The sequence below is a fragment of the Myotis nattereri genome (assembly GCF_964212035.1).
Source record: "Myotis nattereri genome assembly, chromosome: 1".
NCBI lineage: Eukaryota > Metazoa > Chordata > Mammalia > Chiroptera > Vespertilionidae > Myotis > Myotis nattereri.
This window is the reverse complement of record NC_138075.1, coordinates 88,989,350-89,012,569: the sequence shown is the minus strand read 5'-3', so window position 1 is coordinate 89,012,569 and position 23,220 is coordinate 88,989,350. Positions and strand designations below refer to the sequence as shown.

The following is a 23,220-nucleotide window of genomic DNA, read 5'->3' as shown; positions in this document are numbered from 1 at the left end:
AATGAAAGCTATTTATGTTTTTGCATCTATTCTAGAACCATATTTCACATAGGGCTGTAATATGACATTGGTTCACACTGGTGTTTTCTGGCTTTACTAAGAGGTTATAAATGGATTGCTACATTATGGTTTTGTGATAACGTTTGCATGACTAATTTGATGATTAATGGTAAGATGCTAAAAGTTAAAAACATCTGATAGACTGTAATTTGTTTTTACTTTCAGAATTCGTAAAAGGAAGGCAGAGAAACTTAAGGAGCAAGAACAAAAAATGAAAGAAAAACAAGAAAAACTGAAGGAAGATGAGCAAAGAAATTCAGCTGCAGATATGTCAATTGGGTATGCTTTGAATTACACTGTTTATCTTGCTATCCATAAAGAATAAGAATAAAAATCAGCACCTTGAACTCTAAAAGACTTTCAGAATTTTTAGAAAACTAGTATTCTATAGATACAATAACTGTGTTGTGAGCCTATGAAAGTTACGTAGTATAGACAGCCCTTAGTATATGTGTTATGTGGTTTTTGTTTGTGTGTGTTTTATGTTTATTGTTGAGATTATTACAGATGTCCCTCTTTTTTCCCCCCATTGCCCACCTCTACCTCGTTCCCGCCCCACCCCAGGCCTTTGCCACCCTAATTGTCTGAGTCCATAGGTAATGCATATATGCATATAAGATCCTTGTTTAATCTCTTCCCACCTCTCCGCCCCCTCCTTCGGAGAATCGTCAGTCTGTTCCATTTCCGTGCCTCTGATTCTATTTTATTCACCAGTTTATTCTGTTCATTAGATTTCTTATTTGTTTATTTTGATTTTTAGATTTAATTATTGATAGGTATGTATTTGTTATCATTTTGTTGTTCATATTTTTTTATCATTTTCTACTTCCTCTTCTTAAAGAATACCCTTCAGCATTTCATGTAATACTGGTTTGATGGTGATGAACTCCTTTAGCTTTTTATCTGTGAAACTCTTTATCTGAACTTCAACTCTAAATGATAGCTTTGCTGGGTAGAGTAATCTTGGCTGTAGGTTCTTGCTGTTCATCACTTTGAATATTTCTTGCCACTCCCTTCTGGCCTGCATAGTTTCTGTTGAGAAATCAGCCAACAGTCATATGGGCACTCCCTTGTAGGTAACTAACTGCTTTTCTCTTGCTGCTTTTAAGATTCTCTCTTTGTCTTTTGCCCTTGGCATTTTAATTAGGATGTGTCTTGGAGGGGTCCACTTTGGATTCCTCTTGTTTGGGATTCTCTGTGCTTCCTGGACTTGTAAGTCTATTTCTTTCACCAGGTAGGGCAAGTTTTCTTCAAATAGGTTTTCAATATCTTGCTTTCTCTCTTCCTCTGGCACCCCCATAAAGCAGATGTTGGTACACTTGAAGTTGTCCCAGAGGCTCCTTACACTATCTTCATATTTTTGGAATCGTTTTTCTTTTTGCTCTTCTGGTTGGGGAATTGTTTTTCTTTTTGCTCTTCTGGTTGGGTGTTTTTTGCATCCTTATATTTCAAATCATTGATTTGATTCTCGGGATCCTCTAGTCTACTGTTGATTCCCTGTATATTATTCTTTATTTCAGTCAGTATATGCTTAATTTCTGACTGGTCCTTTTCCATTTTTTTTGCATTATCATTAAGATCCTTGAAGGTCTCAGTAAATCCCTTGGAGGTTTCTAGAAGATTCTTGAGTAACCTTATAACTGTGGTGTTTTTTTTTTGGTTTTTTTTTCTTTTTTTCTTTTAATTAAACCTTTATTGTTCAGATTATTACATTTGTTCCTTTCCCCCCCCCCCCCCAATAACTCCCCTCCTCCCAGTTCCCGCCCCACCCTCCGCCCTCACTCCCCACCCACTGTCCTCATCCATAGGTGCACGATTTTTGTCCAGTCTCTTCTCACATCTCCCACATCCCTCTCCCCCCCAAGAATAGTCAGTCCATCCCCTTTCTATGTCCCTGATTCTATTATAATCAACAGTTCATTCTGTTCATCAGATTATTTATTCACTTGATTCTTAGATTCACTTGTTGATAGATGCATATTTGTTGTTCATAATTTGTATCTTTACCTTTTTCTTCCTCTTCCTCTTCTTAAAGGATACCTTTCAGCATTTCATATAATCCTGGTTTGGTGGTGATGAACTCCTTTAGCTTTTCCTTATCTGTGAAGCACTTTATCTGACCTTCAATTCTGAATGATAGCTTTGCTGGATAAAGTAATCTTGGTTGTAGGTTCTTGGTATTCATCACTTTGAATATTTCTTGCCACTCCCTTCTGGCCTGCAAAGTTTCTGTTGAGAAATCAGCTGACAGTCGGATGGGTACTCCCTTGTAGGTAACTGAGTTTCTTTCTCTTGCTGTTTTTAAGATTCTCTCTTTGTCTTTTGCTCTTGGCATTTTAATTATGATGTGTCTTGGTGTGGTCCTCTTTGGATTCCTTTTGTTTGGGGTTCTCCGCACTTCTTGGACCTGTAAGTCCATTTCTTTCACCAGGTGGGGGAAGTTTTCTGTCATTATTTCTTCAAATAGGTTTTCAATATCTTGCTCTCTCTCATCTTCTGGCACCCCTATAATTCTGATGTTGGTACACTTGAAGCTGTCCCAGAGGCTCCTTACGCTATCCTCGCATTTTTGGATTCTTTTTTCATTTTGCTTTTCCGGTCGGGTGTTTTTTGCTTCCTCGCATTTCAAATCATTGACTTGATTCTTGCGCTCCTCTGGTCTGCTGTTGGGAGTCTGTATAGTATTCTTTATTTCAGTCAGTGTATGCTTAATTTCTAGTTGGTTCTTTATCACAACATCGAGGGTCTCATTAGATTTCTTGTAGATCTCATTAAGTTTATCGGCAGCTTCTAGACAGTTCTTGAGAGACCTTAAAAGTGTGGTTCTGAACTCTATATCTTCCATTGACAATTTTGTCCTGTTTCTTTGTCTCCGCATTTTGTTATGCTTCCTTGGTGCACCCCCTAGTGGTCTTTGTGCGCGGTCGTATAGTTAAACCTTGATTGCTGTAGCTAATACCAGGGAGGGTTTGACCTCCAGGCCAAGTGGCTATGAGAATCAGCTGTGTCTGCAGTGAGAGAACTTCTGTCCTCTAGGGAGGTGCTAATCTAGCCTTTGCCTGAGGCTATCTGGCAAATGCCTCTGTGCAGGGCTTGAGCGGGGTGGGTCGCACAGGATCAACAGGGTGGGCCAGAGAGAGCAGTTATGGCGACTCTCAGTCCTGTCCCCAGGGGCTCTGCCTCTCTGAGTCCCAGCAATGGCTGCAAACCTCGGAGAGAAAGCTGCACTCGCTCTGACCGAAGCCAGACAGTCCCGCTTCTCCCGTTTGAGTCTGGGTCCCTAAAGACTCGCCCGGATCTGGAGCTCAGAGTCTGCGACTCCCTCCCGATTGAAAACGCCAACCGCGCCCTCCGCCGCCAGCCCGCTCCGCACACTCCGCACCTCAGAATTTGACTTCAGCACTGCGCCTCCTCTGAGTGTCCGTATGAGTTTCTCTTTCCTCCTAGTTGTAGGCCTTCCACTCAGCCAGCGTTCCTGTGGTTCTGGGTGATGTCCCTTCCGTTTTCTGGTTTCACTTTTGAAGTAGTTGTTCAAAGCAGCAAACTCCGGCGTTAACCTATGTCGCCATCTTGGTTCTCCCATAACTGTGGTTTTGAACTCTATATCTAGTAGTTTGCTTTCTTCCATTTCTTTCATTTATGACATGCTTCTTTGTCTCCACATTATGGCTGCTTCCCTGTGTTTGTTTCTATGTATTGGTTAGAGCTACTATGTCTCCTGAAGTTGGTGGCCTTATGTAGTAGGTGTCCTGTAGGGCCCAGTGGCTCAGCCTCCACAGTTACCTGAGCCAGGCACTCGAGGTGCACCCCTGTGTGGGCTATGAGCACAGTCTTGTTGTAGTTGAGCCTTGATTGCTGTTGGTGTCACTGGGAGGAATTGACCTACAGGCTAATTGGCTGTGAGTACCAGCTGCGACTACAGTGGGAGAGCTACTGTGCAGGAGACACCCCTATGGAGAAGATCTTGCTTCTGTGGGGCTTTGGTGCTCACTGAGTCTGCTGCTTGAGTGTGTCGCTTATGAATGTGAAGAGTTATAGTCTGGTATGGTCTCACACTGACCACTGGGTACAGTGGCTCTTGGTCTCCAAGGAGGTGCAAAGTCAGCCACTGCCTGGGGCCACCCAGCAGGAGCTACAGAGAGATCTACAGATTTCTCCTCTTTGTATCAGGTTTGGAAGTGTCCAGATGAGGCCCAGCTCTGAAGCAAGGCAGGCTGGTTCTGGTGCTGGCTCTTGGGCCTTTTATTGATAGGTTTGGGGCTTCTGACCCAGCTGCAGCTTGTTTGACAGATTTTAGCCTGAGCAAGGAAAGGCCATTCATATGCAAAAGTTACTGCACACAGCTTTGTTGGGGTTGTAAATTAGATGGGTCAGGGTCTCAGGGAATCACCAGAGCGGAGCTGACAGACATGGCTGCCAATTAGCCCAGGGAGCATCTCCTGGGAGAAAGCTGCCCCCACGTGCCTGCCCCAATGCCAGACAGTCCAGTGAATGGGAAAAAAATATTTGCAAATCATATATTTGATAGTGGTCTAATATCCAGAATAGATAAGTACTTATACAACTCAACAATAAAAAGACAACCCAATTAAAAAATTGACAAAGGTTTGAATAGGCATTTCTCCAAAGAAAATACATAAGAAGCCCATGAAAAGATGCTCAACATCATTAGTCATTAGGGAAATGTTTATCAAAATCACAATGAGATATACTTGACACTGACTAAGATGGCTATAATCCAAATGAGAGACAATAACAAGTGTTGGTGAGAAATTGGAAAAAATTAGAACTCTTGCCCTGGCCAGCATGGCTCAGTGTTTAGTGTTGGCCTGCACATCAAAGGAAGGGTCTTGGGTTCAATTCCTGGTCAAGAGCACATACCTGGCTTGCATGTTGATCCCCACCCCAGTCAGTGTATGTTCGGAAGGCAGCCAATCAATGTGTCTCTCTCACATCAGTGTTTCTCTCTCACCCTCCCTTCCTCCCATTTAGAGAGAGAGAGGAAGCGGGGAGGAAGAGAGAGAGAGACACACTGATTGGTTGCCTCTGGTACAGGGTATGTGCCCTGACTGGAAATCGAACCAGCAACCTCTCAGTGCATGGGATGATGCTCAGCCAACTGAGCCACACTGGCCTGGGCCATAGCAACATAATTATTAATAGCCAAAAAATGGTTATAACTCAAATGTCTATCAATTAATAACAAATGATACATAAACAAAATGATATATCCTTTCTGTGGTATATCCATACAGCAGAATGTTATCTATCCTATCTAATAAAAGAGAAATATGGTAATTAGCGTACAACCGCTACCCTTCCCATTGGCTAATCAGAGCGATATGCAAATTAACTGCCAGCTAAGATGGCGGCCGGCAGCCAGGCAGCTTAAAGCGAACATGAGGCTTGCTTGCTTCAGTGATGGAGGACTCCAACGTTCCCCGCCTGCTGCTGCCGGCCACTGAGCTGCAACTCTAAGCAACTATGTTACAAATATAGAAGCTAAACACAACCCCAGAAACATGCTTTAGTCCGCCGGGCTTCAGCCAGCAGGATCGCAACATTGTTTCAAATACAGAAGGTAAACAAAGGCCAGAAACCTGCTTTCAGCAGCCGAGGCCTAAGAGCTGGAGCCAAGCCTCAAAGCTAAAGCTGGCCCAGAATAAAAAAAAAAAGAAAAAAAGGAGCAGTTGAGAACTTCAGTCACCCGCTAGCCTGTAAATAGCCCTTAGCCCCTCACTCAGACTGGCCAGGCACCCCAGTGGGGACCCCCACCCTGAAGGGTGTGTGACCAGCTGCAAACAGCCATCATCCCCTCACCCAGACTGGCCAGGCACCCCAGTGGGGACCCCCACCCTGATCCAGGACACCCTTCAGGGCAAACCAGCTGGCCCCACCCGTGCACCAGGCCTCTATCCTATATAGTAAGAGGGTAATATGCCTCCCAGCACCGGGATCAGTGGAGCCACGAGGCCTCCCGGCACCGGGATCAGCGTGACAGGGGGCAGCGCCCAAACCCCCTGATCGCCCTGCGGCTCTGTGTGTGACAGGGGTCGGGGTCACAACCTCCCTATCCGCCCTGCTCTGTTCCTGATAGGGGAAGGTGCCCCAACCCCCTGATCAGCCCTGCTCTGTGCCTGATAGGGGGAGCTCCCCAACCCCCTGATTGCCATGCGGCTCTGTGTGTGATAGGGTGTGGCGCCCCAACCCCCTAATCGGCCCTGCTCTGTGCATGACAGGGGGTGGCGCCCCAACTCCCCAATCAGCCCTGCTCTGAGCCCAACCAGGGGCTGCACCTAGGGATTGGGCCTGCCCTCTGCCACCTGGGAGCAGGCCTAAGCCAGCAGGTTGTTATCTCCCGAAGGGTCCCAGACTGCGAGAGGGCACAGGCCGGGCTGAGAGACTCCCCCAACCCCCCGAGTGCACAAATTTTTGTGCACCAGGCCTCTAGTACATATATAAAAGGCTAATATGCAAAGTGTCCCCTCAGGAGTTCACCGGAGAATGGGAGTTCAGTCGCTCGCTATGACATGCGCTGACCACCAGGGGGTGGCACAGAACATGGCGGGCGACCAGCAGTGGCAGGGCACTAAGGGAGGGAGGGAAGGAGGAGGTGGGGGGAACTGTGCAGTGGCAGTGCGGGTGACTAGGGAAGGAGGAGGCAGGGGGACCTGATCAGCCCTGATCGCTGGCCAGGCCTAGGGACCCTACCCGTGCATGAATTTCATGCACCAGGCCTCTAGGTCAGCAATAAAAAGGAATAGAACTCTGTTATATGCTACAATGTTGATGAAATTTGAAAATGTTATGCAGGTGAAAGAAGCTAATCCTAAAAGGCCATGTAGTGTATGATTGTATTTATGTGAAAAGTCCAGAACAGACAAATTCATAGCAGAAAGTAGATGAGTGGTTACCAGGGGCAGTGGGGAAGAGAAAATGGAAAGTGATTACTATAGGGTTTGTCTTTGGGAATGATGAAAATGTTTTGGAATTAAATCAGGGTAGTGATTGTACAACCATGTAATATATTAAAACCAGTGAATCCTGCACTTTAAAAAGGTGATTTTTCTGGTATGTGAATTATATCTTAATGTTTTCACATTTTATAAACTTTTTCCAGTTATATTGAAATATAATTGACATTTAGCATTGTATTAGTTTAATGTGTACAACAAAATGATTAAATATATGCATATATTGTGACATGATTACCACAGTAAGTTTAGTTAATATTAACCACCTCACATAGTTACAAATTTTTTTCCTTGTGATATCTCAGGTGTTGGGTTTTTTTAAAGAAAATAAACATATATCTGTCCAATTTTCCCAACACCATTTATTGAAGAGACTATCTTGACTCCATTGTATGCTCTTGCCTCCTTTGTCAAATATTAATTGAGCATAATGGCTTGGGTTGTTGATTTCTGGGTTCTCTGTTCTGTTCCATTGATCTGTATGCCTGTTCTTGTGCCAGTATCAGGTTGTTTTGATTATGGTGACTTTGTAGTATAACTTGGTATCTGGTATTGTGATTCCTCCAACTTTGTTGTTCTTTCTCAAGATTGCTGCAGCTATTCAGGTTTTTTTTATTCCATATAAATTTTTGGAGTATTTGTTCTAGATCTGTGAAATATGCTGTTGGTACTTTAATAGGGATTGCATTCAGTTTGTAGATTGCCTTGGATAGTATGGACATTTTAATGATGTTGATTCTACCAATCCATGAACACAGTATATTCTTCCACTTGTTTATATCTTTCATCTCTTTTTCCAACGTCCTGTAGTTTTCCAAGTGCAGGTCTTTTGCCTCCTTGGTTAAGTTTATTCATAAGTATTTTAATTTTTTGTTGTTGCAATGGCAAATGGGATTGCTTGTTTAGTTTATCTTTTTGATAATTTATTATTGGTGTATAAAAAAGGCCATCGATTTTTCGGTGTTGTTTTGTATCCTGCTACATTGCTAAATTAATATATTAAATCTAGTAGTTTTTCGTGGAGCCTGTAGGGTTTTTTGTGTACAATATCATGTCATCTGTGATTAATGACAGTTTTACTTGTAACCTCCTTTCCATTGTAGATGCTTTTTATTTCTTCTTGTCTGATCGCTGTGGCTAGGACTTCAGTGCTCTGTTGAATAAGAGTGGTGAAAGCAGACATCCCTGCTTGTTCTTGTTCTTAGGGGAAATGGTTTTAGTTTTTGCCCATTGAGTATAATGTTCACTGTAGGCTTGTCATATATGGCCTTTATCATGTTGAGATATGCTCCCTCTATTCCCACTTTGTTGAGAGTTTTTATCAAAAATGGGTATTGGATTTTGTTGAATGCTTTTTCCCCGTCTATTGATATGATCATGGGTTTTTGTCTTTCAAGAAAATAAACATGTTATAAGACACCACAACTTCATTTTTTATACTCATTTAGCCTCACTCATACATTATCTCTCTCGCTTCTGAATACATTTGAGTTTACAAGCCTCGCTTTGCATATAGAACATAAATGGAATTTATTTCAAAGTTCATACAATTTTAGTTTTAATTTGAACAATAGAATGGATTAGATAAAACATCCATATAGTGTTCATTCTGCCTACTTATATCTGAAATTTGTCTACCTTCCTCCTCCACTATTTGTCTATCTACTTTCTACTCTGAGCCACCATCACCTCCCAGCCAACTTCCTAGATTATTATAGTGGCCACTTTACTGGTCTCCCCTCATCTATTCTGCCAGATAATTTTCCACGGAGCAACCAAAGTGCTTTCTATTCTATCATTTCCCTTTACTAAACTCTTCTACCTTTTCACCATTGCTTTTTCCTCTCTCGTTTTTTACCATTGATTTTTGAATAATGCCTACAAGACCTAGTATGATCTAACCCTGCCTTTTTCTTACCCATATCTTGGATTACTTCTTTTTGTTTTACATTCTTTTATTTCTTTTTGTTGTTTTACATTCTTAAAATTACATGCTCTTTCCTGTCCCTTCAGCCTTTGCACATACTATCACCTCTACTAGAAATGGAGATTTTTTTCCTGCCACCTCACTCCTCCTCAGTCTCTGTAGTCTTTCCGGGTTTTTTTGTTTTGTTTTGTTTGTTTTAGTCTCTCCGTTTAAATGTCACTTCTTCAAGTCTTTCTTGATCCCTGAGACTAGATTTGGTTCTCCTTTAAATGCTTCCACAGCACCTTGAACCTCTCCTTTTTTAGCACTTATTACATATTTTAACAATGGTTTATGTTTTCTCTACAAGTCTATAAACTCTGTCATCTTGTCTACTACTTCATAAGCACACTTTGTAGGCAGGCAATAAGTATTTTATGAATGGAATTATATAATCACTAATGAATATAAACTTTGTTTTTATCCTGAAGGGAGGAAGAAAGAGAAGATTTTGATACTAGCACTGACAGCAAAGAAATCGAGCAAAAGGAACTAGATCAAGATACAGTCACCGAAGATGAAGATGACCCAGGATCACATAAAAGAAGTAGAAGGGGTAATACAGAAATTTCTTAGGGACATGCTTACTTGTTTTTAATTGATAAGGCGCTTTATTAAGTCAGCTGTTCTGACATATGTATTAGATTACTTCCATTTGTGATTCCAAGGTGTGTTTGTTTTTTAAGTGCCCAACTCATAGCTGTAACCATTTTGTTATAAAAATGGTTATGAAGTTACATTAGTATATTTATGATTAGATCTTTATTTATATGTCATTTATTCTTTAGGGGAAAAAGACAATATACCTATCTCTTTAATAGGTCAGTTTCTCTTAACATCTACTTTTGGTTAGTCAATGAGTTTTGTTGAGTTATGTACCCATTCAACATTCATTGAATGCCTCTTAGGTACTAGAGATACAGAGATCAATAATGCTTGTCATTGGTGTCATATTTCTGAGAATGGAAATCTCTGCTGCCTTAACATAATTTCATAAATTCCTGGATCAAAGGAAATACATTTTTTGAAAGTTATTGATAGAAATTACTTCTGAGGGTCTTTAATCATCTTCATTTCACAACTTAATCCTTAAGTTTATTCTGTGCCTATAATTCGAATGCTATTTTTTTCTACATTATTTTCTAAACGGTTATTATTACAGAAAATTTCCTGTATCGTGGAGATTATACTTTCTGATTGCAGTCCAATTGATTTAGAAATTCAAAACAAAAACCTCATATGATGAGCATTTTAAAACATATTTCTAAGCAATGTACCAAAGGAGAAACCATAATGGAAACTAGAAAATATTTTAAACTAATCAATACTGCATGTTAACATTTGTTTGATGTAGTCCCTCTACTTTGAGGAACATTTATAGCTTTAATGCATATTAGGAATCAAAAAAAGGCAAATTGAGGTAGGCATTCATTTATTTAAGAAGTTAGAAGTAGAAAACAGAATAATACCCCCAAATACAAGTAAACAACAGATATGAGTAGAAATTAATAGAAAATAAGACTACAGTAGAAAAGAACAACAAAGCCAAAAGTTTGTTCTTTGAAAAAGACACAAACTAGACAAACCTTTTTTTATATATTTTTATTTATTTCAGAGAGGAAGGGAGAGGAAGAGAGAGATAGAAACATCAGTGATGAGAGAGAATCATTGAGGGGCTGCCTCCCGCACACCCCACACTGGGGATTAAGCCCACAACCTAGGCATGTGCCCTAACTGGGAATCGAACCAGTGACCCCCTGGTTCATAGGTGTGATGCTCAACCACTGAGCCATGCCAGCAGGGCTAGACAAACCTTTTTTGAAATTGATTTTCTGTGTCCAATTTTATGGCAATAAATAGAATAATGTAAATTGCAAAAATGTATTAATGGATTATGTGAATGGTTCTAAACCATTAAAGATTTAGAATAAGTATTAAAAGTCTACCAACAAAGAAAACATCAGTCCTGGACAATTTTATAGGTGAATTCTGCCAGTTTTAAAGCAAATGATTCCAACTTTATACAAACTCATTCAAGGGGAAAAAAAGTAGAAAAAAACACACTCCCCAACCATTTAAGCAATTTGACAGTGACTGGAATAGAAGATAAGTTCAGTTCTTCAAAACATTGTTAATGCCAGGCAGGTTACCAGGAATTCAGGCTCTTTCTATCTTGTTGGTGCTTCTATCCTCATGTTCAAAAAGCATTTATCATCATGTCTCCATTTTGGCTAGTTGGAAGAGAGAAAGAAGAAAGAGAAGCACGGCTCTGAAGTTACATGTAATGCTTCTGTTCCGCATTTATTTCACCAGAAGTTTCTCATGTAGTCATGCCTACTGGAGAAAGGGGGTCTGGGAAATGTTGTCCTTCGTTTGGCTTTCTGGGTACCCAACTAAAAGTTAAGGGTTCCCTTACTTGAAAACAGTGGTTAGTAAATTACAGCCCATTGGCCAAATCTGCCCTGCCCTCTGTATTTAAAAAAAGAACATTTTTTAAATGTGAAGTTTATATGAAATTCAGATTTCAGTGATCATAAATAAAGTTTTATTGAACACAGCCATGCTCATTCATTTACATAATGACTGTGGTTGCTTTCATGCTGCAATGGCAGAGTTGAGTAGCTTGTGATAGAAACAGTATGACCCATAAAGCTTAAAATATTTACTAGCTCGCCCTTTTTAAAAGTAGTTTGCTTACTCCTGCCTTAGAGGAAGGACTGAATATATCGCAGAATAACAGATTCTGCCAGACTTTCCAGTTACAGATATCACAGATATTTGTGTGTCTTTTTATATTTAACTGTACCAATTTCTTACCAACATAGTGTATTAGTCTATTAGTGCTGTCATAACAAAATACCACAGACCAGGTGGCTTAAACAACAGGAATTTATTTTCTCACAGTCCTGGAGGCTGGAAGTACAAAATCAAAGTGCAAGCAGGGTTGATTTCTGGTGAGGCTTCTCTCCCCAGCTTATAGGATAGCACTTTCTTACTGTGTCCTCACACAACCTTTCCTCCATACTCACAGTGAAGAGCAAGAATGCTCTGGTCTCTCTTCCTCTTCCTATAAGGCTCCGACCCTTAGGATCTCATTTCATCTTAATTACTTTCTTAAAGGATCTGTCTCCAGAAGCAGTAGCATAGGGATTTAGGATTGCAACCTATGGATTTTGGGGCACATATTTCAGTCCATAGCATATAGTAATTTGGGGTAGCCTTAGATCTTATTTTTCTAATGAAAGTTTAAAATATGATGGTGATCAAATGTTACTTCAACTCTAGGGAAAAGGGGACAAAATGGATTTAAAGAATTTACAAGACAAGAAGAGATCAGCTGTTTAACAAGAGAGCCTCTTACTGCTGATGAGGAAGAAGCTTTAAAACAGGAACACCTACGAAAAGAGAAAGAGCTCTTAGAAAAAATCCAAAGTGCCATAGCATGCACTAATATCTTTCCCTTGGGACGTGACCGAATGTATAGGCGATATTGGATTTTCCCTTCTATTCCTGGATTGTTTATTGAAGAGGATTATTCTGGTCTCACTGAAGACATGCTGTTGCCTAGACCATCATTTCAGAATAATGTACAGTTTCAAAATGCTCAGGTATCCACTAAAACTGGAGAGTCTTTGATGTCTGAATCTACCTCCAACATTGACCAAGATCCATGTGATGATTCTGTGCAACTGCCAAAACCAGTGCATAAACCAAATCGGTGGTGCTTTTACAGTTCTTGTGAACAGCTAGAACAGCTTATTGAAGCTCTTAATTCTAGAGGACATAGAGAAAGTGCCTTAAAAGAAACTTTGTTACAAGAGAAAAGCAGAATATGTGCACAGCTAGCCCGTTTTTCTGAAGAGAAATTCCATTTTTCAGGTAAATTTTTAGTAAAAACTATTGTCTTTATTTTTCTTTCCCCATAAAACTCTGGTTCAGGATTAAACATTTTTCAAATTGTTAGAGCTATATTAACACACCTTATCTTTCATTTGGACCATGCTATGTTTGAGTGTTTGCAAGTTAGGGAAACAAGGTTCTCGATATTCCACTGGGTTTCACTTGTAAAAGCAGTAAAACATTTTTAGATATAAGTTTTTGTTTTTGTTTTGTTTTTTTAATCCTCACCCAAAGATAGGTTTTTATTGATTTGACAGTCAGAGAGAGAGAGAGACAGAGACAGAGACATTGATGTGAGAGAAAAACATTGATTGGCCACCTCCTGTATGTGCCCCAACTGGGGATCGAACCTGAAACCTAGGTATGTGCCCTGACGGAGAATCAAACCTGCAATATGCTCCAGTCAACTGAGCCACCTGGCCAGGGCTAGGTATAATTTTTTATATTTCTAAATGAGATTCTCTAGGTAGTGTACTCTTAAATTTGGGGGCATATTACCATCACTACTTTATTTTTATTTTTTTAATCCTCACCCGAGAATATTTTTTCCATTGATTTTCAGAGTGGAAGGGAGTACAAGTGGGGGAGGGAGAGAGAGAGAAACATAGACATGAGAGACACATTGATTGGTTGCCTCCTGCATACACCAAGACCAGGGATGGGGAGTAAACCCAAAACCGAAATATGTGCCCTTGACTGGGAATCGAACCCTTGACTCTTTGGTCCACAGGCCAACACTCTAACCACTGAGCAAAACCATCCAGAGTGACCATCACTACTTTAGTTCTCTTCAGGATTAAAAACTGTAACTCACGATTCTTTTTTTAACAGCTTTATTAAATTTAATTCATACACCATACAATTCACTCATTAAAAATATTCAGTTCAGTGGTTGTATAGTATATTCACCAATATGCGCAACCATCATCACATGGTTAATTTTAGAACATTTCATCACCTTATAAAGAAACGCCATACACTTTAGCTACTACCCCCACCCAATAGACCTAAGCAACCACAAATTTATTTTCTGTCTCTATAAATATCCCTGTTTGAACATTTTATATGAATGGCATTATGTCACATATGGTCTTTTGTGGCTTACTTCTTTCACTTAGCATAATGTTTTCAAGATTCATCTAAGTAGTAGCATGTATCAGTATCTTACTCCTTTTTATGGCCAAATAATGTTCCATTGTATACCACTTTTTTTTTTTATCCATATGTTAGTTGATGGACATTTCTATTTCCATCTTTTGGCTATTTTAAATAATGCTACTATAAACATTTGCATACAACTTTTTGTGTTGACATATGTTTTCATTTCTCTTGGGTATATATCTAAGAGTGAAATTACTGGGCCATATGGTAATTCTGTTTAATCATTTGAGGAAGTACCAGACTGTTTCCCAAAGTGGCTACACCATTTTATATTTCTGCCAACAGAGTGTGGTGGTTAACATTTCTCCACATCTTTGCCAATACTTGTTATTATCTGACTTTTTTATTCTAGCCATTCTAGAGGTGTGAAGTGATACTTCATTTCATTTTCGACATTCATTTCCTGAATGAGTAATGATGTAGAACATTATATCATGGTCTTATTGGCCATTTATATATCTTCCTTAAAGAAAAGTCTATTCAGATCATTTTACCATTTTTAATTGGATTGCCTTTTTATTATGAGTTTTTTATGTATATCCTATATTCAAGTCCCTTTTCAGGTATACAATGTGCAAACATTTTCTCCCCCTCTCCTTTTTTTTATTGCACTTGAGGATGTACTAAGGGTTTTGATATCCATTATCTCATGATCATAACAGTTACATGGGGTGATTATATTTTTAAATAAGGAAATCATAATAAAGTATTGGATAACTATTTCAGACAAACCTCAAATTGATAGCAAACCTACATGTACTCGGGGAAGAGCTTCCAATGCATATGATCCATCTCAGATGTCTGCAGAGAGGCAGCTTGAATTGAGGCTGAGAGATTTTCTTTTGGATATTGAAGACAGAATCTACCAAGGAACATTAGGAGCAATAAAGGTTTGTACCTATTCCCATTTTTAGTTTATCAAATTACCAGAATTTTGGTCATACTTGTTTATTTCTTTGCTATAGGCAACCCATGTGTGTTTTGAATACCAGAGTGATACATTTTTTATAAAAACAGCCTATTATTCCCCTGTATCAAAATGTTTATGTGTGGCTATAAATCTTTCTTAATTATGCTATATGACTATCAGCTTTATTAAACCGAACTTAGTGACCATAACTGACCTTTTTAACATTAATTTTTAGTATTTTTTAAATATCTGTAATATGGTATATTCATCCAAGATGTTGAAATGTGTAAGGATATTTTCTTCTTCCTTGACCAGCTCCTGCCTGCTCTGCTGAGTCTGGTTTGTTTATTGGTTTCTTTGTTACCTTTTTAAAATCTGTAAGTAATTCATGTTTGATATGTGTGTTCTATTCATTGCTTTGCTATCATCTGTCACTTTTTTGCTACTATCAGGTGACCAATCTTAGAATTGTTTATGATTTTTCTATATAGAGAGTGAGGTACTAAAGCTTCCATCTGTGAATGATATGAATTTCATTTTGACCACTTAGTAATCTTATTTTTATTATCCCTTTTTGATTCACAATATGTTCTAGAACATTCATGAGTTTTTCATATGTACATTAAAACTCATACTCCTTAGGAACAACATATGCCAGTTTTCAGGAGTAGTAATTTGAGTTTTGTTACAGGTTACAGATCGACACATCTGGAGATCAGCATTAGAAAATGGACGGTATGAGCTGTTAATTGAAGAAAACAAGGAAAATGGGATAATTAAAACTGTGAATGAAAATGTTGAAGACATGGAAATTGATGAGCAAGCAAAGGTCATAGTAAAAGACAGGTACAAAAAGAATTTTTTAAAGTAACCATCACTTTTCCTTGCCACTCATGTTTTTTCTAATGTAAATGTTTCTTTTTCTTCAAAAAAATTGTTTTAAAACCTTTTTATGAGGACTTTAATACTTACAACCACTGAAATGATTTTGCTTAAACCACAGGCACTTGTTATTCTACTTTGTACTGATGCAACCAAAAGACAACCTTAGTTCAGCCAGAGTGGCTCAGTGGTTGAGTGTCAACCTATGAACCAGGTTCAATTCCTGGTCAGGGCACATACCTGGGTTGCAGAGTTCGATCCCCAGAAGGGGGCGTGTAGGAGGCAGCCAGTCAATGATTCTCTCTCATCATTGATTTTTCTCTCTCTCCCTCTTCCTTCCTCTCTAAAATCAATACAAATATATATTTTTAAATAAGTAAATAAAATAAAAGGTCCCTGGAAATACCCACATTAAAGTTTATTTTTTTAAAAAGATAATTTATCCAAGTTTTTAAAAGTCTAAAAATGTTTTTATTAATTTCAGAAAGTAATTCTACACTTCTATTTCTTTTTCTGTAGGAAAATATAATAAATTGTGGTAGACTTAAATATCATTCGAACTAATAATCAGAACCTGTACCTCTATATCAATAGATAGATACTTTTACTTTTTTTGGAGTTATTTTCTATAGTATCTTCCTTTAAGGCAGTGGTTCTCAACCTTCTGGCCCTTTAAATAAAGTTCCTCATGTTGTGACCCAACCATAAAATTATTTTCGTTGCTACTTCATAAAGAAGCTAAAAAATGCAATGATACATTCCTAGTTGAGGCTGAAGATATATAACTTGGTGTGCATTGTTAAATAGGTCCTTATGTTTCTTTTCTTTTTTTTAATTAAATCTTTATTGTTCAGATTATTACACTTGTTTCTCTTTTTTCCCCCCATAACTCCCCTCCACCCAGTTCCCACCCCACCATCTGCCCTTACTGCGCCCCCCCCCCCACTGTCCTCATCCATAGGTGTACGATTTTTGTTCAGTCTCTTCCCACGCCCCCCACACCCCATCCCCCCCCTCGAGAATGGACAGTCCACTCCCTTTCTATGCCCCTGATTCTATTATAATCAACAGTTCATTCTGTTCATCAGATTATTTATTCACTTGATTTTTAGATTCACTTGTTGATAGATGTGTATTTGTTGTTCATAATTTGTATGTTTACCTTTTTCTTCTTCTTCCTCTTCTTAAAGGATACCTTTCAGAATTTCATATAATACTGGTTTGGTGGTGATGAACTCCTTTAGCTTTTTCTTATCTGTGAAGCTCTTTATCTGACCTTCAATTCTGAATGATAGCTTTGGGGATAAAGTATTCTAGGTTGTAGGTTCTTGCTATTCATCACTTTGAATATTTCTTGCCACTCCCTTCTGGCCTGCAAAGTTTCTGTTGAGAAATCAGCTGACAGTCGTATGGGTACTCCCTTATAGGTAACTTAGTTTCTTTCTCTTGCTGCTTTTAAGATTCTCTCTTTGTCTTTTGCTCTTGGCATTTTAATTATGATGTGTCTTGGTGTGGTCCTCTTTGGATTCCTTTTGTTTGGGGTTCTCTGCGCTTCCTGGACTTGTAAGTCTGTTTCTTTCACCAGGTAGGGGAAGTTTTCTGTCATTATTTCTTCAAAGAGGTTTTCAATATCTTGCTCTCTCTCTTCTTCTGGCACCCCCATAATTCGGATGTTGGTACGCTTGAAGCTACCCCAGAGGCTCCTTACACTATCTTCGTATTTTTGGATTCTTTTTTCATTTTGCTTTTTCAGTTGGGTGTTTTTTGCTTCTTCGTATTTCAAATCTTTGACTTGGTTCTTGCGATCCTCTTGTCTGCTGTTGGAACTCTGCATAATATCCTTTATTTCAGTCAGTGTATGCTTAATTTCTAGTTGGTCCTTTTTCATAACCTTGAGGGTCTCACTAGATTTCTTGAGGGTCTCACTACATTTATCGGCGGTCTCACCAGTCTTTTTGAAGGTCTTACTAAATTTATTGGCGGTTTCTAGAAAGTTCTTAAAAAACCTTAAAAGTGTGGTTTTGAACTCTATATCTAGTCGTTTGCTTTCCTCCATTTCTGTCATTTGTGACCTGTTTCATTGTCTCCGCATTTTTTATGCTTCCCTGTTTTGGTAGAGTGGCTTTGTGTGCTAGGTGTCCTATAGGGCCCAGTGGCTCAGCCTCCCCAATTACCTGAGGTGGACACTCTTGGTGCACCCCTTTGTGGGCTTTGTGCCAGTCTTGTTGTAGTTAAGCCTTGACTGTTGTAGGTAACACTGGGAGGATTTGACCTCCAGGCCAATTGGCTGTGAGAATAAGCTGTGTCTATGGTGGGAGAACCTCTGTGCTGAAGACACCCTTATGGGGCAAGACTTGCTTCAGTGGGGCTTTGGTGCTCACTGAGTCTGTCCCCTGAGTGTGTCCCTTATGGATCTGAGGAGTTGTAATTGGATGGTCCCACTCTGACCACTGGGTACACTGGCTCTTGGATCTAAGGAGGTGCTAATTTAGCCTCTGCCTGAGGCTACCCAGCAGGAGCTACGGGGAGATTTGCAGATTCCCCTTCCTTGTTTGGGGTTTGGAGGTGCCCAAATGAGGCCCAGCTGTGAAGCAATGCAAGCTGCTGTGGGGCCTTGGGCCTTCTCTTGGAAGTTCTGAGTCTTTCTGACCCAGCTGCAGTTTATTAGGTAATTTTCAGATTGCAAAGGGCCAGGGCATTCATATGCAAAAGCCTCTGCTGCAGCTTGGGTGGGGCGGGGTCTCAGGGAATCAACAGGGCAGAGCAAGCAGCTATGGCTGATCTTCAGCCCTGTCCTAAGGGGCCCCGCATCTCAGTGTCCCAGTAATCGCGGCAAGCACCTTTGAGAGAAAGCCGCCCTCGAGTTCCAAGTTCTGCCCACTGCTGGACAGTCCAGTTTCTCCCCGTATGAGTCTAGGTCCCCAGAGACTCACTCGGAACTGGAGTTCAGAGCAGTCGGGGGCTTGTGACTCCCTCCCGATTCAAAAAGACAGCCGTGTCCTCAGTTGCCAGCCCTTGCCACATGCACCTCCGTACCTCTGCACTTCCACACCTCCTCTGAGTCTCAGTGTGCTTTTCTCTTTCCTTCTAGTTGTAGAATTTCCCCTCAGCCAGCCTTCCTGTGGTTCTGGATGATGTCCGTTTTGTCTTTTAGTTGTATTTTTGAATTTATTGTGGGAGGCAGCAATTTCCAGTGTTTGCCTATGCCGCCATCTTGGTTTTGGTCCCTGCTTTAAGGAGTTTATTGTGTAGAAGGAAATAGTAGAAAGGCATTAAGCTAGTAATTCTGGAACAGGGTGAAGTAAATACCCAGTGCAAATATAGTTCATAGGCGGGCTCTTTGTCTTGGTAAAACATGGAAAGCAGCAAAGAAAATGCTAGAAGAAGTAAATCCAAACCTCAGACCTAAATATGGGGAAGATGTGATTCTGGGAGTGAAGACAGTAAACCAAAGACTTCGCGTGTATGGGTTTGTCCTTTTAAATGACCATTTTAGCCCTGACCGGTTTGGCTTAGTGGATAGAGCGTCGGCCTGTGGACTCAAGGGTCCCAGGTTCAATTCGGTTCAAGGGTATGTACCTTGGTTGCAGGCACATCCCCATTAGGGGGTGTGCAGGAGGCAGCTGATTGATGTTTCTCTCCCATTGATGTTTCTAACTCTGTCTCCCTCTCCCTTCCTTTCTGTAAAAAATCAATAAAAATATATTTTTAAAAAAATTTTTTTAAAAATCACCATTTTAGCTGCAGTGTGGAGATTTATTGCAAAGGGAGTAAGATTGGAGGCTAATCTTAAGTAGTTAGGAGACAACTATATAGTCCTACCCAGTAAAAGACGAAGCAAGAGAAATAGAGATAAGCTGCCTGGGATACTTATCCTTTAAGGGTCAACACAATGTCACCTCTCTAAAGCCTTTTCCCTTTGCCTTGTCTCATCACCTCCCCTCCTCCTAATATTTGCCCTCTAACCCCTTCAATAACGATATATCTTTTAGCTCTTGATTCATGTATATGTCTCCCTTTCCTACTATTTTATTAGAGCTCCTTGAGATTGAGGAAACTTTTTTTTTTAATACATTTATTTAATGATTTCAGAGAGAAAGGAAGAGGGAGAGATAGAGACATCAATGATGAGAGAATCATTGATCTGCTGCCTCCTGCACACACCCCCCTACTGGGGATCAAGCCTGCAACCCAGGCATGTGCCCTTGGCCACAATTGAACCTGGAACCCTTCAGTCCGCAGGCCAACACTATCCACTGAGCCCAACTGGCTAGGGCAAAACTATTTCTTACACAGGTATAAGCAAGCATTTGGATGAATGAGAATACCCAAGTCTCACCTAATAGTGTTTTGTTTTTGTTTTTGTTAATAGTGTTTTTAAGTATCATAAACTCTTCATTGTTTTAATTGTAGACTTTTGGGCATAAAAACAGAAACTCCAAGTACCGTCTCAACAAATGCAAGTACACCGCAGTCAGTGAGCAGCGTGGTTCATTATCTGGCAATGGCACTCTTTCAAATAGAGCAAGGCATTGAGCGGCGTTTTCTCAAAGCTCCACTTGGTAAGTATCTGTTTTTAATTCAAAATACTAGTTATCTTTTAAATGATTTTGAAATTGCCTTTTAATTAATAGAACTTCATTGGCTAACATAATGAAGTTAATTTATTTGAAAAATTTGAGATTGTATTTTCATTTTAATACATGAGTTCTTTCAGATGAGATTTATTTTTAAAATCTTAAAAATATGAAATACTATTTTTAAAAATTTATTCTAGGTATTTAATAAGTGTATTTTTAACTATTTCTGTCAATATCTTCTTTTGTGAAACCTTAATCAGAAGTAAGATTACCACAACCTATGATTAACCAGACTCTGAAGAATCAAAGATTGGCCGAAACCGGTTTGGCTCAGTGGATAGAGCATCGACCTGCGGATTGAAAGGTCCCAGGTTCGATTCCGGTCAAGGGCATGTACCTGGGTTGCAGGCACATCCCCAGTAGGAGATGTGTAGGAGGCAGCTGATCGATGTTTCTCTCTCATCGATGTTTCTAACTATCTCTCTCCCTTCCTCTCTGTAAAAAAATCAATAAAATATATTTTTAAAAAAAAAGAATCAAAGATTGTACATAAATTTTTTGTTAATTTTTAAAAACAGAACTCCAAAGAAGCTACTTAAATTTCCACCATTAAGGGTATTGTTTAATGGATCACTAACCTGAACACTATATAAGAAGTGCTAGATCAGAAATACCAAATGTTGCCCAGCCAGTGTGCCTCAGTGGTTGAGCATCAGTCGACCCATGAACCAGGAGGTCACAGTTTGATTCCTGGTCTGGGCACATACCCAGGTTGTGGCCTCAATCCCCAGTTGGGGGCATGAAGGAGCAGCCAATCAAAGATTCTTTCTCATCATTGATGCTTCTATCTCTCTCCCTCTTCCTTCCTCTCTAAAGTCAAAAATAATATTTTTTTAAAAAAAGGAAGAGCCTTGACCAGTTTGGCTCAGTGGCTAGAGTGTTGGCCTGTGGACTGAAGAGTCCCGGGTTCGATTCCGGTCAGGGGCATGTACCTTGGTTGCCGGCACATCCCCGGTAGGGGGTATGCAGGAGGCAGCTGATCGATGTTTCTAGCTCTCTATCCCACTCCCTGCCTCTCTGTAAAAAATCAATAAAATATATTTTTAAAAAAGAAGAAAATAAGCCTTATTTAAACAAAAAAGGGAGGGAGGGACAGAGGGAGGGAGGGAGGGAGGGAGGAAGGGAAGGAAGGAAGGAAGGAAGGAAGGAAGGAAGGAAGGAAGGAAGGAAGGAAGGAAGGGAGGGAGGAAGGAAGGAAGGCCAAGTGTTAAATGATACATAGATGAGGAAATGTTCTATAATTTATTATTAGAATTATAGAAATAATATCTGGATCATATTTTAGCAATTTACGAAATTAATATGCTTTCAGGGACTAGTAATTAAGGAACATAATCATTGTGTCTTTAGGAAAACATGTTTCAAGTTTCAAATCAATTTTCTGTCATACTCTACTTCCCTGAAATGTTGAATTAACTTACAATTCATCATATCGAGATAGATTTTTTTAAAATATATTGTTATTGATTTCAGAGATAAAGGGAGAGGGAGAGAGAGAGAAACATCAGTGATGAAAGAGAATCATTGATTGGCTCTCTCCTGAACACCCCCTACTGGAGATTGAGCCTGCAACCCCGGCATGTGCCCTTGACCGGAATTAAGCCCAGGACCCTTCAGTCCCCAACGCTCTATCCACTAATCCAAACCAGCTAGGGCTCGAGATAGCTTATATCTCAATAATCAGTACTAGAAGAAACAATTCTTTAAAACCATCTCTTTTTGGTCTCCTATTGAAAGAACAACTTGAATAGACTAAAATCTTTTAAAATGTTGTTGATTATTACTTGTTGAGTAGTAAGAACAAAGTTTTATAAACAGATGGTGCTATCAGAGCAATTTCAGAATGTGAATATATTTGTAAAGTGTCTATTTTTAAGTTGAAGAGCTTCTGGCCAGTATCTCATTGTTCTGATGAACTTACTCATATATTTTATAAATTTATAATTCTACCATGAGCTTAATAACACACTTTTCACATTGAAAGTAACATTTGTAAGAAATAAAATACATACGATCACAGCTCACAAAGATATCAGAGTTTGTATTTACTATATTACTGTTATTTCCCAGTTTTCAGTATTTCTTAATATTTTCTGTCTAAATCAAATTACATGTACAAGGGGTCTCTCTGTATTATTTCTTATAACCACATATTGAAGCTGTAATTAATTCAGTTAAAATTTCAATTAAAAGTTATTTGTAAACTACGTAGCTCTTATAAATGTAAGATGCTACTACTACTCATCAATCCTATAATTCCAAAAGGGGCAAGGGGTAAAATACAATTCTGCTGATTTTTATATTTCTGAAATTTCCATCAGTTAAATTTTATAAGTTCAAGAGGAAAAAAATCAAATTAATTATTTAGTGTATCTGTATTTTCATCAGTACATCTTATTAACTATTTAAACAAAGGAAAAAAATTAACATGAGAAGATGTTGCAACATATATCTGGTAGCTATATTAGAGCTATGAAGTTCTTAAATGCTGGTTTGTATATGGGAGTATTAGAACATTCATTTCATCCCAAAAGATTTTTTAAAAACAATTTTAATTTGGAATTTTAAAATCCTATGTAATAAAAGCATAGTATGCAAATTGTCCCCTCGAACTGGATTTTGACCAGGGGGCTGGGCTGGCTGGGGGAAGGGAGGAAGTACCAGGCTGGCAGCTGGCAGCCACTAGGGACCCTACAAGTGCACGAATTTCATGCACTGGGCCTCTGG

The 23,220-nt window shown here is 39.4% G+C and overlaps 1 protein-coding gene across 2 annotated transcripts in view; it reads left to right on the top strand.

Moving 5' to 3' along the window:
• BAZ1A (bromodomain adjacent to zinc finger domain 1A) overlaps positions 1–23,220 on the top strand; it is a 101,299-nt gene that overhangs the window by 61,322 nt on the left and 16,757 nt on the right. For both annotated transcript variants that reach the window (XM_081090046.1, XM_081090045.1), the window contains 6 exons: positions 226–339; positions 9,432–9,556; positions 12,286–12,879; positions 14,788–14,951; positions 15,663–15,817; positions 20,267–20,415. In XM_081090046.1, the coding sequence (XP_080946172.1) occupies positions 226–339; positions 9,432–9,556; positions 12,286–12,879; positions 14,788–14,951; positions 15,663–15,817; positions 20,267–20,415 (1,301 nt within the window). The remainder of the gene's footprint in view (positions 1–225; positions 340–9,431; positions 9,557–12,285; positions 12,880–14,787; positions 14,952–15,662; positions 15,818–20,266; positions 20,416–23,220) is intronic.